This window comes from Ochotona curzoniae, unplaced genomic scaffold (assembly GCF_017591425.1).
Source record: "Ochotona curzoniae isolate NIBS_2020 unplaced genomic scaffold, NIBS_Ocur_1.0 contig_3255, whole genome shotgun sequence".
NCBI lineage: Eukaryota > Metazoa > Chordata > Mammalia > Lagomorpha > Ochotonidae > Ochotona > Ochotona curzoniae.
The window spans coordinates 2,451,745-2,469,808 of NW_024465777.1; the positions used below are offsets into that span (position 1 = coordinate 2,451,745).

Consider the following 18,064-nt stretch of genomic DNA (forward strand, 5'->3'; position numbering starts at 1 on the left):
AGCTCTTCCTGTGAGTCAGAGGATGCTCAGTCCCATAGAAGCAAGCCCACAAATCCCCTACAGAATCTGTCCCCAGATCTGCTTCTCTCGCATCCTGTACGGTGCTACAGCCCAGCCTGACATGGCCCACCCCATGCTCTGACATTGGCAGGCGAGTATTGTGGCTTAGCACAGCCAGGCATGTCCTCCAGTTCCAGCTTTTGTGTATGGTAGAGGGCAGAGGGTGGTACTACTTAGCACAGCCTAGGTTTTCCATGTGGGCTAGTTGGTGCCTTGGCCTGACTCAGACGTGGCCTCTGGTTTCCACCCTCTAAATCACTCCATCTCAGCTCCCTTGCCTACCTTGGGTGCAGTGGCACAGTCTGTGGAAGACCCCAGAAGTCATTCTGCCCTCAAATATGCCCTCAGCCATTCCCACTCTAATATGACCCCAGGACCCCTTTAGCAGCAAGCTCCAGTCCCCCTGCCTGCCCAGTGTTTCCTGCCTTCCCCACAAATCTTTACAAACATAAATAATGGAGGGCCTGGCACCATGGCTCAATTGGCTAATCTTCCCCCTTCAAGTGCTGGGATCCCATGTAGGTGCAGGTTAATGTCCCACTTACTCCGCTTCCCAAACAGCTCCCTGCTTATGGCCTGGGGAAAGCAGCAGAACTGCAGAAGATGGTCCAAAGCATTGGGACCCTGCATCCATGTGGGAAACCTGGAAAAACTACTCGATCCTAGCTCCTCTCTTTGGATCAGCTCAGCTCCAGCCATTGTGGCCATTTGGAAAGTGAATCAGTGGATGGAAGATCTTTCTCTCTGTCTCTCCTTCTCTCCATTTATTTAATCTGCCTTTCCATTGAAAATAAATAAAGATTTTTTTTTTTAAATTGGAACAGATAACCAGGCTGGCATATTGGTATAGTTAACACAGATTTGACATTAATCAAGCCCAGAATGCCTATCAGCTATTGGCCTTTTTTCTCCCAGCAATGTAGCACTTGCCCAGGCAGCTAAGATTTGATCTGTTTTCACACCTCTGACTGTCCCAATCTGCATTGCTCTCCACCTTCTGCTTATCAATTTGGCTTTGACTTCTTGAACCAGGCCTAACTAGAATCTTTCCTCCTACTAGAAGCCTTCCCTGATTGCCCTAAGTCCCACTTCTCAATCAATGTTTGTTCCTCGATAGTTGAATGTCTGGCAGGTGTTTCTTCACCTACAGATCTAGAACTGTGCCTGGCTACAGGAGGTCAACACGGTACAGAACATGTTCAGGGGTCCAGGTGTTGGGTGGAAATGATCAGCAGACACAGAGCAGAGGACACGAGAAGGCAGCATTTAAGGAGGTGCCAGGAGAAGGGAGGGGATCCCTCCTCCACCCCATCCGGACCCTTGCAAGAATTCAGGGAAGTGGAGGGACCTGAGGGGAATTAGAGCCAAGAACCAAATTGAATACAAACGGAAGGAAGCATCTGGAAGAACTGGCTCCCGAACAAAGAGAAGCTAGGAGCCCCTGCCCTACACTCGAGTTAAGGGAAGTGGGTCAGAGGGAGGTGTTTCCTATTCCCATTGGCTGGACCCTGGGAGATAAAATCAGCCCAGGGTCAGTGGCTGCTGCTTCTGCTCTAGCAGGTGCCAGAGATGCCACTAAGTCTTGACATTAGTGCTCATCTCTGCGTTGGTCCATGTTGGCACTGACCCTGCTCTTGTTCCTCAGCCTCGGTGCCACCACCCTCTCCCCAAAGGATGTCTGATCACCTGGCTTGCTTCCAGCAAGAATCTGTGTACACAGAATTCCTCTGAGCCCTGAGGTTTCCTTTAGTAATTTTCCGCCCACGGCCCACTTCCCACACCAATGTTGGAGTTGAGCCCAACCTCTCTTTGAGAAACAGCTTTACAATAGTCCCTCTACCTATCCCAACAACACCCTCCGCTCCAATAAAGTATCCTTTGACACTTTTGACAAGCACCGCTCTGTAGTTAGAACAGGGTTTGGCTCCCAACTTAGGCAGCCCTTTAGCCCCAAGTCTTGGGTGTATGGCTCATATATTCATGTTAATGATTGATGGATTAAGGGACTAAATACTAGTTTTGGCTCCACCTCATTCTGGCTATGTGGCCTGAAGTGAATTTGAACCTTCGATTTTTCTATAAAATTATAAGATGGGATTAGCCAGCTCTGGGTTTCTTGTGTGAGCCTGCAAGAGATGTGAACCCTGTCCTGACCCAATTGGGAAGGGGAAACAAAAGCTGAACTTGGTCATGTCATTTGGCCCTTTGAACTTGGTCATGATGTCATTTGCTCTTTGGTCACAATGGGTAGTTCTTGGCACATAATTGGCATTTAGTACATGTCTACTGAATAAAGGGAAAATAACAATCACCGCTACCCTCCTTCTGTACCAGGCATAGAAGGAAACCCGCTTTTGAAAAAAAAAAATTATTTTTATTGGAAAGGCAGATTACCATAATCTGACTGCCTAGGAGATCACAGGGAATATGAATGCCCTCGGAGGCTGAGAACTCTGAGGTCAGCCATTTCCTATTGGAACTCCCAAACCATCTCATAGTGCCTGGTGACATGGGAACTACAACCAGGAGCTCTGGGTGGTACTCAGAGATAAAAGGGTTATAAATCTCCTTTTGGACTCAAGAGAGAAGCTTTCTCTGGTCCTTATCTAGTTCTAGCCTTGGCTCCCAGGCCTCTCTTACACCAACCATCAGGGTTGCTTGTGAACCCCAAAATTAGTTCAGATAGACAGATACTAATAGAGGTCAGCTAGTTGATAATCATGCAGCTTGTACCTTACTGATCAGACTTCCCATCTGGCTTTTCAGATAGACACAGAGAGATACAGATACAGATATAGGAAGTCTGGAACAGCCAGGGAAAAGGCCAATTAGCCTATAATCGCTCAGCCTGTACTTACTGGTCAGGCTCCCTATTTGCTGCTCCTGGACTTTACTAGGTAGGATGTAGAGTTAAATTCTTCCTCACTCACTGGGTTGTTGGGGATTTCCCTGCTCACCTGCCTAAAACTTTTCTATTCTTCAATTGTTAAGATGTAAAGTGCTGTAAACCATGCTTAATCACTATATACTGCAACGTTTAAATTGTGATGTAATTTTCTTCCCCCAAAAAACTTTATCAATTTATAACTGTTAATGCTAAACAAGCTGTAACAGTATAGTTTGTACTCAGCTGTTATATTTATGATGGATGTTAATGTTGATGCTTCCTCTGTTTCTGTGCCACTCTGATTTAGGTTAAACTCAAAAACACGTTAGCTTGGAGAAAAAAAAAAAGGTTTATAGCAGCTGGTTGTGTACATGCTAAAATTCAGATGTCAAGGAAGCAGTTACAGGATGTGATTAAGAACTTGCATTTTCTAACATGTTGGCCACTCAATACCATATTGATTGGCTTCATGATGTGGTTAAGTTCGATGCTTCTTCCTGTTGTTGAAAATGTGTAGTGCCATCTCATTGGAGGAGATGATATTCTGCCAGCTCTATTTCAGACCAAGGATGGTCTCCCAATGAAACTGTTGAATTTATCTGGACAATGGGATGCTGGACTCTCCGCATGGTCCATACCTGCAATGAAGGAATCATGACTGGATATGATCTGTACTACTGTAACAATATGGAGGAATTCAATATGGGGGGAGGGCTTGGGAAGGGGCTGGGGGAATCCCAGAGCCTAGGAAACTTTGTCATAAAATGATATAAAAATTTTTTTAAAATTACACAAAAAATAAGAAATAGTTAAATGTTGCACACAAAGAAAGGAATTACACTAATGAGTTGCCTTCCACACCCAGGTGAACACACAAGCCCATCAAGCTGCTCTTGGAAGCTGTCTTGGGTGAAGGCTTTTGGACACAGGAGGGCTGCACAATCTCCATTCTGCATGGACTTCCCACCCCACCCCAGCCCCCAGGTCAGGATCTGAACCATTCCAGTTTTTCAGTTGCTGAACTGCAGAAGGAGTCCTGGAATGGAGTTCAAGTCTAATCTGGGGTTCAAGCTCTGCCCTCCCACTTCGTAGCTGAAGTGATGCTGCTCCAGGTACTCTGACTAGCTGAGCCCTCAGTGTCCTTGCTGATAAAATGGAGCTGTCACAGCTGTTAGCGTTTACTGGACACCCTGTTCAACCTGGGCATGAAGCCCTGTGAACATGCCATTGCACTTGATCTACATAGCCACCCAATGAAAAAGCATAATCTCCTTTTCATCATTGAGGAAGCGGCTCCAAGACGTAAGGGATATTAGACAATGTCATATATTAGCTGTAGGAAGAGCCAGGCTTCAAAGCCAGGCTGCTGGGGTTGGGGGTAGGCATTGTGGCACAATGGATTAAGCCACTACTGGCAACCCCAACATCCCAAATGAGGTTTGAGTCCTGGCTGCTCCATTTCCAATCAGCTTCCTGCTAATGTGCATTTGGGGAAGGAATCAGTGAATGAATGGATGGGATTTTTTTCAAGTAAATAAATAAATCTTTTGAAAAAGTAACAAGAGGGCCCTTGTGTGAACGGCTAAATCCTTGCCTTGCTCACCTGGACTCCCACATGGATGCTGGTTTATGTCCTGGCAGCTCCACTTCCCATCCAGCTCCCTGCTTGTGGCCTGGGAAAGCAGTCGAGGACAGCCCAAAGCCTTGGGATCCTGCACCTGCATGGGAGACCCAGAAGAAGCTCCTGGCTCCTGGCTTTAGATTGGCTCAGCTCCAGCCATTGCAGCTACTTGGGGAGTAAACCAGTGGAAGGAAGATCCTTCCATACCTCCTTCTCTCTGTAAATCTGCCTTTCCAATAAAAGAATAAATCAAATCTTTAAAAAAAAGTAATAAAGGAAATTCTTCAATGCGTTTGTGTTGTTGAGTTTATCCTCCCTTTATCACAGTGTGTAGCAAACTTCCATGACAAAATAACATGAAATCAAATTAGAATTCCCAAATTCATTTGCCCAGTGCTAAATACAGTGAAAGGACTCATAAGCAGTTACCCAAGACTTGCGAATTACAGGCTAAGCTTGAAATTAGAACAAGAACATTGAAGAACCTACATGTGCTTGGATAGTACAGGGGTGAAAGGTGCAGTTTCAGCTGCTGGACCAGCTGGATTAAATCCCAGCTCCATCATTCTGTGGCTGTGGAGCTTTATGTGAATTCCCTAATTTCTACATTCGACTGCCCTCAATCACAAGCTAGACCTAGTAGCAGCTCCAGCTTTGCAAGGTTGTTGTTAAGTAGGCATACATATGTATGACTTAGCATCTGTAAGTTCTCAGTGAAGGTTAGCTATCGTGGTAGGTGCCTCCCTCTAACCCCACCCAGTGGCTCCCAGCAATCCTAGTGTATTTGCCAGATTTTCATCACTATAATAAAATAACTGCGATAAACTGTTGGGTACAGTTAAAATTATATTGATTTATTTAGAGAGGCAGAGAAAGATGGAGAGTGAGTGTTGTCATTCACCAATGCATGCTTCAAATGCCCGCAATGGCCAGGGCAGTGCCAGGCAGGAGCCAGGAGCTGGGAACACAGTCTGGATGTCCCACAGGGGACCGGGACCCAACTAAGCCATTATCTGCTGCTTCCCAAGATGGATACCAGGAAGAAGCTAGAATCAGAGCAGTTAGGACCCAAGCCAGGGCACGTGGGTTGTAGGCATCCCAAGCGATGTCTTAATTTTTCTGCCTGATGCCTGCCCCTGAATTCACTTTGATAGCATTTTGTTAATTTTTATATCAATGTTCAAAAAAGATATTAGTTTGTAATTTCCTTGCTAATGTTTTTGCCTGATTTTGGCATTAAGGTAATGCTGGTTCATAGAATGAATTGGAAAGTATTTTTTCCTCCTTCCATTCTTTCGGGATGAATCTGAGAAGTACTGGTTTTTGTAAAAGAAACTTTAAAAAAAGAGTTTTATTTTTATTTTTATTGGAAAGGAAGATTAGCTCTGCAGAGAGAAGGAGAGACAGAAAGATCTTCCATTTGCTAGTTCATTCTTCAAATGGTTACCATGGCTGGAGGTGAGCCAAACTAAAGCCAGGAGCCAGAAGCCTCTTCCGGGTCTCCCATACAGGTGCAGAGTCCCAAGACTTTGGGCCATTCTTGTCTGCTTTCCCAGGCCATAAGCAAGGAGTTGGATAGGAAGTGGAGCAATCAGGACATGAACTGGTACCCTTATGGGATCCAGGTGCTTGCAGAGGAGGATTTAGTCATTGAGTCATTGTGCTGGGCCGTAAGAACTATTACCTTTAATTCCTCCTTAAATGTTTGATAGAATTCAGCCATCAGGCCAATAGCTCTACACTCAGTCTTTCTTTCTTTCTTTCTTTCTTTCTTTCTTTCTTTCTTTCTTTCTTTCTTTCTTTCTTTCTTTCTTTCTTTCTTTCTTTCTTCCTTCCTTCCTTCCTTCCTTCCTTCCTTCCTTCCTTCCTTCCTTCCTTTCTTTCTCTCTTTCCCTCTTTTGTCATTGGAAAGGCAGATATACAGAGAGGAGGAAAGAGAGGAAGATCTTCCATCCAATGATTCACTCCCCAAGTGACTGCAATGGTTGGAGCTGAGCCAATCCAAAGCCAGAAGCCAGGAGCTATTCCAGGTCTCCCACGTGGGTGCAGGGTCCCAAAGCTTTGAGTCATTCTCAACTGCTGTCTCAGGCCACAAGCAGGGAGCTGGATGGGAAGCAGGGCCACTGGGATTAGAACCGGTGACCATATGGTACCCTGGCGTGTGCAAGGCAAGGACTTTAATCACTATGCTATCGTGACGCGCCCACCCTAGGGTTTTTCTGGTGAGAGATTTTTGGCTCTTGATTTGATCTCATGACTAACTATAAATCTATTTACAGTCTTTATTTCTTTATGTCTTAGGTATTTAATTTCTGTTTTCTGCATTCATTTCATCATGTTATTTAACTTATTGGTGTACAATTGTTCATATAGTCTTATAATTCTTTTATTTCTGTAGAATCAATAGTACTATCTAATAATGTCTTCACTTTCACGTCTTTTAGTAATCTGAATCTCGCTGAAAGTCTGTCAATTTTGTGGACCTTTCAAAATAAAAACACAAAAAAATTAGGTTCAAAGATTTTCTCTATTATTTCTCTATTTTTGATTTCATTGCCTTCTACTCTGATCTTTACTATGCTTTGGGTTTGTTCTAGTTTTGAGTTGAGTTTATTCATCCTTTTCTAGCTCTGTTCTTTGTCAAGTTCAGCAGCTTGCCTGAGTTCTCCTTTTTCCTCCTATAAGGCTTTCACCGTGTCCCACAAGTTCTGGTACACTGTGTTTCCACTTTCCTTTGTCTCTAATTTCCCTGTAATTCTTTGCTAAATGGTTATCTGCGGGCTTTCAACTTCCAGGAATTTTTGAATTTTCTAGTTTTCCTCCTGCTGTTCCCCCCACCACCTTGTTGTGGTTGAATGAGATATTTTACTCCTATGTATCTTTCAAAATCTCTGGGGACTTATAACCTAGCATACTGTTACCAGAAATGCCCGGTGGGTTCTTTCCTCAGCTTAGTATAGAAATATAAAGTCGGGAATCTGTTGCAGGCAGAAAAGTTTATCTGCGAAGGGACCAGGTAAGCAGGGAAGGGAGAGGGAAAGAGAAGCATCTCCGGAGAGAAAACGGGAGGACGGAGAGACACCAAAGGCTTGAAGAAGGGTCTTGGGATTTTAAACATTCCTGACTCTTCCTTGTTGGGCAGGAACCTACAAGTGAGATGTTCCCCATTGGTGGTCTCTTACTTAATTAGGAAATGGGCGGGCAATGCTGGTGCCGCCCACCTGCAGGTGTGGCCAAGACCTCAGCAGGCTTGGATGGTCTCACATATGGTCTTGTCTGGCCCATAGGTACTTGAGGAGAGTATGTATGCAGCTGCTGTTGAGTAGAGTGCTCTGTATGTGGCTTAGATATAATTGATTTATTCACATTCTCTGCTTCTATGTTCTCTCCATTTGTTCTCGTTCTGCGCATTATTGAGAATCGGGCATTGAGATCTACGAGTTTAATAATACATTCTATATATACTTGCACATAAGGATACTGTATGGAGTGCAAGAGAGATCTCACCAGACACAAATGTAGGATGTTAAGGGGAGTCTTTATTAGGCAAGTTTGGTGATGGCAGCTCCTGCTGCACGCCAGGGATGCCACACCGCATGGCCGAAGTCAGGGGTTTTTAAGCTGTCATTAACATAGAGCAGCCAGAGCCTGGTGTGGTGGACTACCAGCCAAAGTCCTCGCCTTGAACGTGCTGAGTTTCCATACAGGCACTGGTTCTAATCCTGGCAGCTCCACTTCTCATCTAGCTCACTGCTTGTGGCCTGGGAAAGCAGTTGAGGACGGCCCAATGCCTTGGGACCCTGCACCTGCCTAGAACACCTGGAGGAAGTTCCTGGCTCCAGATCGGCACAGCACTGGCTGTTGTGGTCACTTGGGGAGTGAATCATCGGATGAAAGATCGTTCCTCTCTGTCTCTCCTCCAGTTGGATACAGAAGCAGACACCTGTGGTTAGCCGCATTGGAAACCTAGTGCTGCCTTAGGGGGCCATTAGCCAAATACACCCTGCCACTCACATATCCAAAAATTCATGGAGAAACAGAATCTCTTTTTAAAGTTTATTACATTTTTATCTGAAAGGTAGATTTACAGAGAGGAAGAGAGACACAGAGATCTCTATCCACTAGTTCGCTTCCCAAGTGGCCACAATAGCCAGAAGCTTTGCGCTTCTTTTGCTCCAGCCTGGCCCAGTCTCAGCAATTCTGGGGATTTGGGGGGTGAACCTATGGGTGGGAGAGCTCTCCCTCTCTCTGCCTTTAAAATACATTTCTAAAAGATAAATGTATGTTGGTGCAAAATATTTTTGAAATCTATGCCTACTTTTTTTTAAAGATTTATTTTTATCTGAAAGGCATATTTACAGAGAGAGAAGGAAAAGCAGAAAGACCTTCTATGTTCTGATTCACTCCCAAATGGCCACAGTGGCCAGAGCTGAGTAGATCTGATGCCAGGAACCAGATCTCCTACATAGTTGCTGGCACCCAAGGCCTTGGGCCATTTTCGAATGCTTCCTCAGGCCAAAAGCAAGGAGCTGAACTGGAAGTGGAGCAGCTGAGACTTGAACTGGCGCCCACATGAAGCTTTGTGTACTGAGCAACAGCGCCAGTCCTACTTAGTTTTTTTTTTGATAATACACATTTTCATGAGATTTTGGAAGGAGAAATACCTGTATTTCCTTCGGTTTTGTCCTTCTTGTGTTCTGGTGGTCTGGTATTGGCTACAGAAACCACTTTTAATGCTGCTTAAGACCAGCAGTGCTTGTTCAGTCCCTGGACTGACCGGGGGAAGGAGAGGGGTGCTCTAGGGGCAGAATCTCCTGTTGGACTCGGCCCTTGGCAGCCGTGTTCCTGTGCCCCAGTCTGATCTGGGCGCAGAGATGTCCTTCCTTCCCGGGTACTTCATAGGGGTCATTCGGCACTGGCCTCCATTTAATACTGCTTGGCCTGGAGGATGTCCACCTGCTACAGCAAACAGTATTGCAAATACTTCCTGGTGAAATGGACTCTGGAGACTCTGCAGGAGCAGGGCTGGGAACAAAGGTTCTGGTGTCAGACTGATTCAAGTTCATGTTCCATCCATGTGACTTTGGGCAAATTACTTAGCCTACCTTTCCAAGCCTCAGTTTTCTCATCTGTTAAACGGCTGATAATGGGGCAGCGGCAGAACTGGCATCACAAATGAACTCCGGCTCTAATCCTAGCTGCTCCATTTCTGATCCAGTTCCCTGTTTATTACCTGGAAAAGAAGTGGAACATGGTCCCGGTGTTTGGGCCTCTGAACCTACATGGGAGACCCCGAGGAGACTCCTGGCTGCAGATGGGCCCAGCTCTGGCTATCGCAACCATTTTGGGAGTGAACCAGTGGGTGAAAGATCTATCTCTCCTTCATTCTCTCTGTAACTCTTTCAAATAATAAACAAACAAAAAACAAACAAATAAATAGACATTTAAAAAGTGATACTATTGACTTCAGTAGGATTGTGGGGAGTCATGCATATAATTTGTTTAATATAATATCTTGCTTCCAGCAGAATACTCAATACTTACTCTTATTGGCTAATGAGCAGTACAATTGTAACATGTAGCAGTTCATGCCTCTACATTGCATAAGTCACAGTTACAACAAAATAAAGTCATACCAGTTAAAGCAAGGGAGTGCAGTGATAGAACCATGGGCACACACAGAGGGCTGGCTGTGCTCGGGAGCCACTCCTCTTGAAGACACACAAAGGTTTTGGTGTCAAACCAACTCAGGTTCGCTGCCTGATGTCCGAGAATAGAAGCCACACTGTGGTGTCAGCCAGGCCTGGCAGTTGTAAACAGCTATTAAAGCTGTCTCAGACTGTTTTCTTCAGCTTATGGCAAAACACACGCACCCGGGCCACGGAAGCTTGACTCACAGCCTCTTCCCAAACCCAAGCAATCGGTCAGAGGATAAACAATGGCCTGCTGGCCTGAGTCAGGGAAAATTCCAGAAGTGGGTAGCTCATTAATTGCCGAGTGAGCTGCCATGGGAGCTGTCACCTGTGATGAGCAGCAAGACCAGGTTAACCATGTTCTCCTGGAGAGCTGCCTCGTGGCTTGCAAATGGGTCATCTGTACCATGTGCTCTTTACAAAGCCTTGGACAATCTTTTGACTTTCCCTTCCATGTGAGGATGCCAGCCTCTTCCGACAGGCCCAGCATCACCCCCACCAAAGGGGAGAATGGTGACCCCAAAGCCAGCCGGTGGTAGCAGCAGATATTGATATGTGCATTTCAGGAATTTTTAAGGTACTATGTATTAGGTCAGGCAGAACAGAAGTGACTCTGTTGTGCCCAGATTTTGACATCTGCAGAAATCACCAGGAGTCTAAAATTGATCCAAGTGCACAAGGATGGTTTATCCAAGCTCAGCACATCCGAGCCTGGGTTCTTGGTAGAGAGCAGGCAGCTGGCAGACCGACCGGCCAGCTGGCCAACCGGGACCAACACCCCTTACTGGGAGTGTGGCCCCGAACAGCACATTCATAGGATTTTACACGGGCAGTCCAAGCCTGCAAGCTCACACAGTTTCTTAGTAGCAATGAGCCATGAACAAATGGTTGGGATTTTGATACTGAGGTTCTTCAACTCCACCACCCAGTTGAAGTCAAGCTGACACTTTCATCCAGGAATGTGTAGAATGTCAAATTACTCTAACCTTGTCTCCGTGCAGGTCAGCACCCACCATGATGAATACCCTACTACATGTCACACACATGAGCAAACTGAGGAGCCACAGCCTTTCTTTCTTCCCCACACCTAAGATGCATGAAGGCCCAGTGCTGTGCCCCCTGGGTGGTGTGGGCCATCGCTCTAGGACCCTGCCCTGCTGCCTGGTAGGCGTGGCCTGAGGTGCAACTCCCAGGCCTACAGGTGGAGTGTGACCTCCAACATGGCTAGAAGGTCAAGGGGAGTACACGTGGAACATTACCTCTGACATGACCGGAAGATCTAGGGAAGTATACGTGTCATACAGCCAATTATAGTGTCTTTGGTCGACATGGGGGTCTGCTGGAAGACTCCCTCCTACTCTCCCCTTCTTTACCCTTTAAAATCTGTAACCTGTGTGTGATAAAGTGGACATTTCTTACCAGCTGGCCCCGGGGGTTTCTTGTGGCCAAACAGCACCATCACCTCACCCTTGGTGACCTTGGGGCCTGCTGGCAGGCCTAAAGCCGGAGAGGGCGGAGAGGGCGGCCATTTCCCTCATGCGGTCACTCTGTCATGTGGAAGTGGCCCCAGGCTGTCTCCCACCAGGGAGCAGTCCATCACACTTTCTTCCCCTAATAAAATACTTTGCTTAAACTAAGGCTCTCACTCACCTGGAAATCTGACACAGTCTCACGAATGTGGAATGTGTACTTGTGTGTGCTCCGTGCAGCCTACTCATTTCACCCTTACGAATTTATCTAAAGGAATTTTCTTTAAGGAAGTGAAGATTTTTCTATTAGGATAGTCAGCTGAGCATATAATACCAAAAAAAAAAAAAAAGAAGGAAACAGTGGAAATTACTAAAATTAAGGTAAGAGGGCATAATAGGAAATATTTAGTGCAGAATAGGTATCTATATAAATCTTGAAATATTCTTAATATACTGACTTTAAAAAGTGAAAGAAAAGGCTAACAAAGAACATATAACATTAACAATGTTAATCTTTTTCATTTTCATTTTATTTGAAAAGCAGGAAAGGAGAGGGGACAAAGAGGGAGAGAAAGATCTTTCAGATCATTCCCCAGATGTCCCCAACAAGCAGAATCGGGTCAGGACGAACCGGGGCCGGAGCCAGGAACTCTCTCTGGATCCATGTGAGAGGCACAAGCGCTGGAGTCATTGCCCGCTACCTCCCAGGGCACACATTAGGAAGCTGGACTTAGCATCGGAGCTGGGATTTGAACTCAGGCACGATGATGTGGAATGTGCATAGCCCAAGTGGTGATTTGATTGTTGTGCCAAATTCCTACCCCAAGAATACTGCTGTTATTATCAATTTTGTATGAAGGAAAAAAAAATGTTCAGTTACTGAATGCTTTCTACGGTAAGTACTTGAAGTATGTCGAAGATAGATATTGGTTTGTTCAGTCCTTACACTATCATCATGCCCATTTCCTGGATGAGGAAAGAGGGGCTGGGATGCAGGACTGGCCCGACCTGCACTGGTGGGTGCCACCTGCCCCAGCTTCTTCTCGCCATCAAGTCAGGAGCTGGTCTTTGCCAGTTCTGATTGCTTTTCCCAATGCGGCAGCGCATCTCACCATGGTTCACTGTGCCTCTGGTCTGCAGACTACGCGCCCAAAGAGGAATCCACAGATTCCCAGGGACCAACTTGAGAGGAGGGTGGTCACAGCAAAAAGGGGGTTTCCCTTTGTGCATACACTTGCACAGGAGGGAGCTGGCTGGGCAAGCTGACAGCAGCTCTGGCCATTCTCCCTAGAGCCAGACCCCGGAATCAGCAGAGCAGCAAGGGAAAAGACTCCTGTTCCCAGTCTCAAAGATTCTGATTCCAGCTCCGGGTTCTGGCATCAGAATCCTTAGAAAATGCTGAAGGCTGAAGCCTTGGGCCAGGCTCCTAGGAGGCGGGGAACGTCGATGCTGACTTCCTGTACCCTGTTTAGTCATTCGAAAGAAACGGCCGAGAATAGACTGCCAGCTTCTTAGGAAGGCTGCGGTGTGTGGGAACCCGAGGCCGATACCTGCCCAGGAAGCAGCTTCACGGTGAGGGGAGGGGTGCACGCTCTGCCACAGTGGGTTCATCCAGTGGCCAAGATGATCACCTGATACAGCCCAGCCTGTCTGTTTGGCTTTAGACCCAGACTGAAACTACTGCGTCCCACTGCATAGTTCTTCCAAAGACACCACCAAGCCAGACAATGGCCCGGAGCCCCTGGCACTCCTGGGGTGTGCTGTGCCATTACCCACAGCCTGCATCTTGCCTGACTTCCCCCGTGGGCTTCCACAACACCTCCTCCTCCACGCCCACGCCCAGATCACGCGGTCACTTGGACTCCCATGATTTATGTCTCCTGGGAGTCTCGCCTTTTGAAAACAATCTCGGCGAGAAGGGCGTCCCTTCCTTTTTCAAACTCGGTTTTGCCAGTTCCCAGAGGCAAGATCCGTGACCTGCACCTCCTTAGTGAAGCACGCAGGTTGATTTTTTGTTTGGCTATTTTGAGGTTACCCTTGGCATCACCTGCCGTGACTCTCGGGAAGAAGAGACCATGAGTCCCCGGGGCGAAGCTTTTCTCCCCACTAAGGGGGACAGCTTTGGATCTTCTTAAGGGCCCAGAGAGAGCCTCATTCGTTGTTGTTTGCGGCTTGGCAGAAGGCCCAGCACAAAGTCCGCGCCAGTTAAATATCTGCTAAATTAATGTTTTGTACTAAGTACCCCGTGTATTTGTTATGCGTTTGGCTTGGGTCTTGGGAGCTGCCTCCTGAGAGCTGTTTCTTCGCATCGTGTCTTCCTAGTTGAGCTGTCAGCCACTAACTGGAGAGCATCGGCGAAGCTGGCGGTGAACACGGGCGTGGGGCCGGCTCGGCTGCCGGGGGTGCCTTGCTGCGAGGCCCGGCTACAGTCCCAGTCAGGAGGCCGGGTGGAGGCCCCCGAGCTCCACAGCCGCGCGGCTTCTCGGTCGGGTCAGGACACTTCCAGCTAACCAGCTGCGCACTCGGAGCGTGCAGGGCTCTGTGCTTGGAAGGGTCAGGCTGGCTTCGCGCAGACGGCGCAGTCAGCGACCAGTGCGGGGGTGACCAGCCCGATCCGTGCACGGGCGGGGACAGCCGCTGAGGGATGGCGAAGCTGGCGGGCGGGGACGGGCCAGGAGCCCCTCAGAACGGCGCCCCAGATGAATCCAGACGGATAGACGGGAGGCCCGACCTCGGGAAGCAAGTTTCTTTATCGAAAAGTCTATAAGACAGAACTGACGCGGCTCAGAAAACTCGAGAACCAACGTCCCCGCCACGGGCGAGTCCCAGAGCCTGAGAGAGCGGAGGCGGAGACGCCGCACGCCCGGCCTCCCGGCAGTTATTCCCGACATGCTCCTCCGCGAGAATTCAAACCTAGCAACCACCACGGCCCCGCCCCCTCCCCAGCAACAGGCGGGGGCCCGCTTCTCATTGGCCGGGCGTCGTACCGCCGTGTTCTGATTGGCTGCGGGTCTCCGCCGTCCCCGCTTCTGCGCTCGCAGCCTCCTCCATTTTGTCGGTAGAGAAGGCCGGAGGTGGACGTGAGCTGCAGGCGCTAGGGTGATCATCGGCCAGCGGCTCGGTGTTTGTGGGGTTGGTTTGACCCTTGCCTCGTCTCTCCCTGGGAAGGGAAAGGGGTCTTGACGTCGGGAGGTAACGGCTGCCGCAGACCCGAGCTCGAAGTCGGTGAGTGGCGGCGGGTGCGGCCATGTTGGCGGCCGCGCTGCCCATTGTTGGGGGGATAGGTGGGAGAACCCGGGCGAAGCTCGCGGCCTGGAGCGTCCGAATGTTTACTCGGCGGGGCTCTGCCCCTCGGAGGAGCGGGGCGAGTCGGGGTTGGCTTCCGGTCGGGGTAGGGGCGCTGGGACTTGCGCAACAGGGCAGTCCCGTGAAGTCCATTTCCTGGGTCGGCCGAGGAGGCTGGCTTGCGTTTCTGACCGCGGAAGTGAGACGGGAAGGGCGGTCCGAGACACGTCCCGAGCAGCCGGTCACACACAGCAGCCTGGCGTCCTGGCCGTCTCGGGTGCTCACGGCCATGCTTCCTTTTCCAGCTAGGACTTCTCTCAAGCTTGTGTGCCGAGGAGACTCCGATGTTGGCCTCAGCGCCTAGGCTGACCTCGGCAGATCGGCCCATGAGAACTTCTGTCTTGAGACAAAGGAGAGGCTCGGCCAGAAGGCAGCACCTGGTGTCTTGGGCTTGGCGGCAAGGAAGACGACAGGTGGTGGGCAACCTGCAGTCGGAGCAGCGGACTGAGAGGTACGGGGCAGATGCTGTCCTCCACAGGGGGCTGTTTTTATCGTGGGAGAGGCAATTAAACGAAGGCCATGTGTACCTCAAAGTTGGACGGCTCGTCTCGACGTGTAGTTTTATACCCCAGGTGGCTGGAGTTAGAACCTAGGGGCCACAGCTTAAAACAGAAACGCGGGATTCTACTCAACGCTGCCTCAATTCGTTTATAGGTGACAAGCGGAAGATGGGTGGTGGCGAGAGGTGTGACGTTCCAGCCCCCGAGCCCAGAAATGTTAGTAAGAACCAGCAACAGCTCCACCGACAGAAGACCAAGGATCACAACCCCCAGATGAAAACCGTTCACAAGAAAAAGGAACGGAGCCACTGCAACTGCGAAGCGTGGCCGGCCGTGCCAAACGGAGCCAAGAACAAGAACTTTCCCAGTAATCAGAACTATGCTGGAGCCAAATTCAGTGAGCCGCCCTCACCCAGTGTTCTGCCCAAGCCACCAAGCCACTGGGTTCCGGATTCCTTTAATCCTTCAGATAAGGAAATGATGACATTTCAACTCAAAACCTTACTTAAAGTACAGGTATAGAATATATCAAGTGCTAATATTAGTTTAGATTGGGCAAATTTAACTAGGCATCTTTGTAAATCTAATTATGTGGCTGGGCATCTCATTTGCTGTGTGCACTGTAATGACAAAATCGGTGCAGCTTCAGTCATTATAGCTGATAATGATCTGTGGTCTCAACTGAGTGAAGTGAAACCAATCAAGTCTGAATTTCCATTTTGAGTTTCGATTTGGGGAGGCCTAATTTTTTTGTAGGGAAAATTGATTATTCATGAATCTGAGCTTGTTTGAAGTCCTCAGAAACTAGGATTAAGGCTAGCCAAATGTCAGTTTATAGAAACCTAATGCACTGCTAAAATGTGAATTTTCCTTGGATAAATGATGCAGCCGTGTGGAAAGGGCACCAAGGGCCCTGGCTGGGTATACCCCATGGCCTTAGCTGCAGTTGGATGGATGGCTGCCAACAAATGCAACCAAGCCATTTTTTATACAGCACTTGATGATTGCTCCTCTTTTCCAATACATTTTTGTATTAACAGCAATGCACAACCTGTTGGGACAGCGATCTGGTCACTTCCCACGAGTTTGCTCAGTAGGAATTGTACAATGTGAAAGTTGTAAGTAGCGGGGAAGAGAGCCATGTAAATATGTGTGATCTTAGAGCATATGTAGCTCTTGGCCTCTAGCCTACAGAGTATTTTAATATGAAATTGCTGAATGTAAGATCATGGACTTTTTTTTAATGCTGTGGCCTAATTTTAAAGGTCTGAAATGTTTTTAACATTTGTCCCTGTACTCAAGTGCAGTGTGTAATAATCTGTAGACTATGTATCAAAGGAAACCTGAGTGTAATGAGTTTTGTGATACAACTATAAAAGCTTTTAAGCTGTTCCCCCAACTCAAGCCCGCAAATGCGCTATTCTATGTTCCCACCAATCTCAGCGAAGCTTTATTTTGGCTTTCACCATTTTTTGGATCTGAGATGCACGCCTATTGCAGCAGGCTGTGTTGTATAAATCATCCAGTGGATGACCAACATGGAAATATAGCATTTCTCACACAATAGCTTGATTAACCTTTTACCTACACAAAAGGTAAACATCAGGCCAGTTACACTGCAGATATTTTTCTAAATGTTAATTATACTTTTACTTTCCACCCCACCTTCATAAGCAGAACAATCAAGATTTCCCATGTCAAATGTTTGAATAGTACCTTGAGTACAAAATATGATTTTGAAGCATGAAATTAAATTTTCTTTATCCCCAGAGGCTTGCTTTTTATTTGTGTGACTGAGGGACTATACAAATAGGACTGCTGGCTTGAAGAGGCTGTGGTTTAATCACAGGTGAAGAATCGGGATTGACAGCACTTGACCAAACTTGCAAAGCTTTCAATCAAGTCAGTCTTCTCCCTGCACCCTAAACCTAGCAGTTTCGCAGGTGTTTGCAGACATTCCAAGGTGCCTGCAGGATTTTGGCAGAAGACACCTTGCCTGGTTAGCACATCTTTTAAAGCAGGTGGGGAGCTTTATTTTCAGGGGTGGGGACTTAAGCATTAATAAGCCAGACACATTGTCAGCCCAAAAGGCCTGGTAAACCAATGAACCAAAACAATCACCTAATGGTAGTTGAACCTTTGAAAATCTCAACTACCCAAGTAGTGTGATACATTTATGTATGTATAAATGCATTCACAACTGAATTCAAACTCTAGAGTGTAGTTGCCCTAGCAGTGGCAGACCAAATGACTAGGAGTTTCATGTGGACAAGAAATGATTGCTAAACGAAGATGTTTAGATCCCTGTTTATTGTTCAACTACTACACTGGGAGAACTCCCGAGTTCTCCTTTCACACAATTTCAATTTGTCAGACCTATTTTATAGCAGTGTGTAACATGGGAGTCAGCTCTAGTACCCTTAAACTCAAGTTCTTGTTCACAAACATGGGTTAAGTGCTGCAAGCATCATTAGCTGTACACCAAGAGG

The 18,064-nt window shown here is 47.5% G+C and overlaps 1 protein-coding gene across 1 annotated transcript; it reads left to right on the forward strand.

Moving 5' to 3' along the window:
• The first annotated feature begins 14,759 nt into the window (after nucleotides 1–14,759).
• Nucleotides 14,760–17,344, forward strand: PNRC2 (proline rich nuclear receptor coactivator 2). Its single transcript, XM_040979557.1, has 3 exons — nucleotides 14,760–14,955; nucleotides 15,321–15,526; nucleotides 15,730–17,344. Exon 3 carries the CDS (start codon nucleotides 15,744–15,746, stop codon nucleotides 16,095–16,097), a length of 354 nt encoding a protein of 117 aa, XP_040835491.1. The 5' UTR covers nucleotides 14,760–14,955; nucleotides 15,321–15,526; nucleotides 15,730–15,743; the 3' UTR covers nucleotides 16,098–17,344.
• Nucleotides 17,345–18,064: the final 720 nt, after the last annotated feature.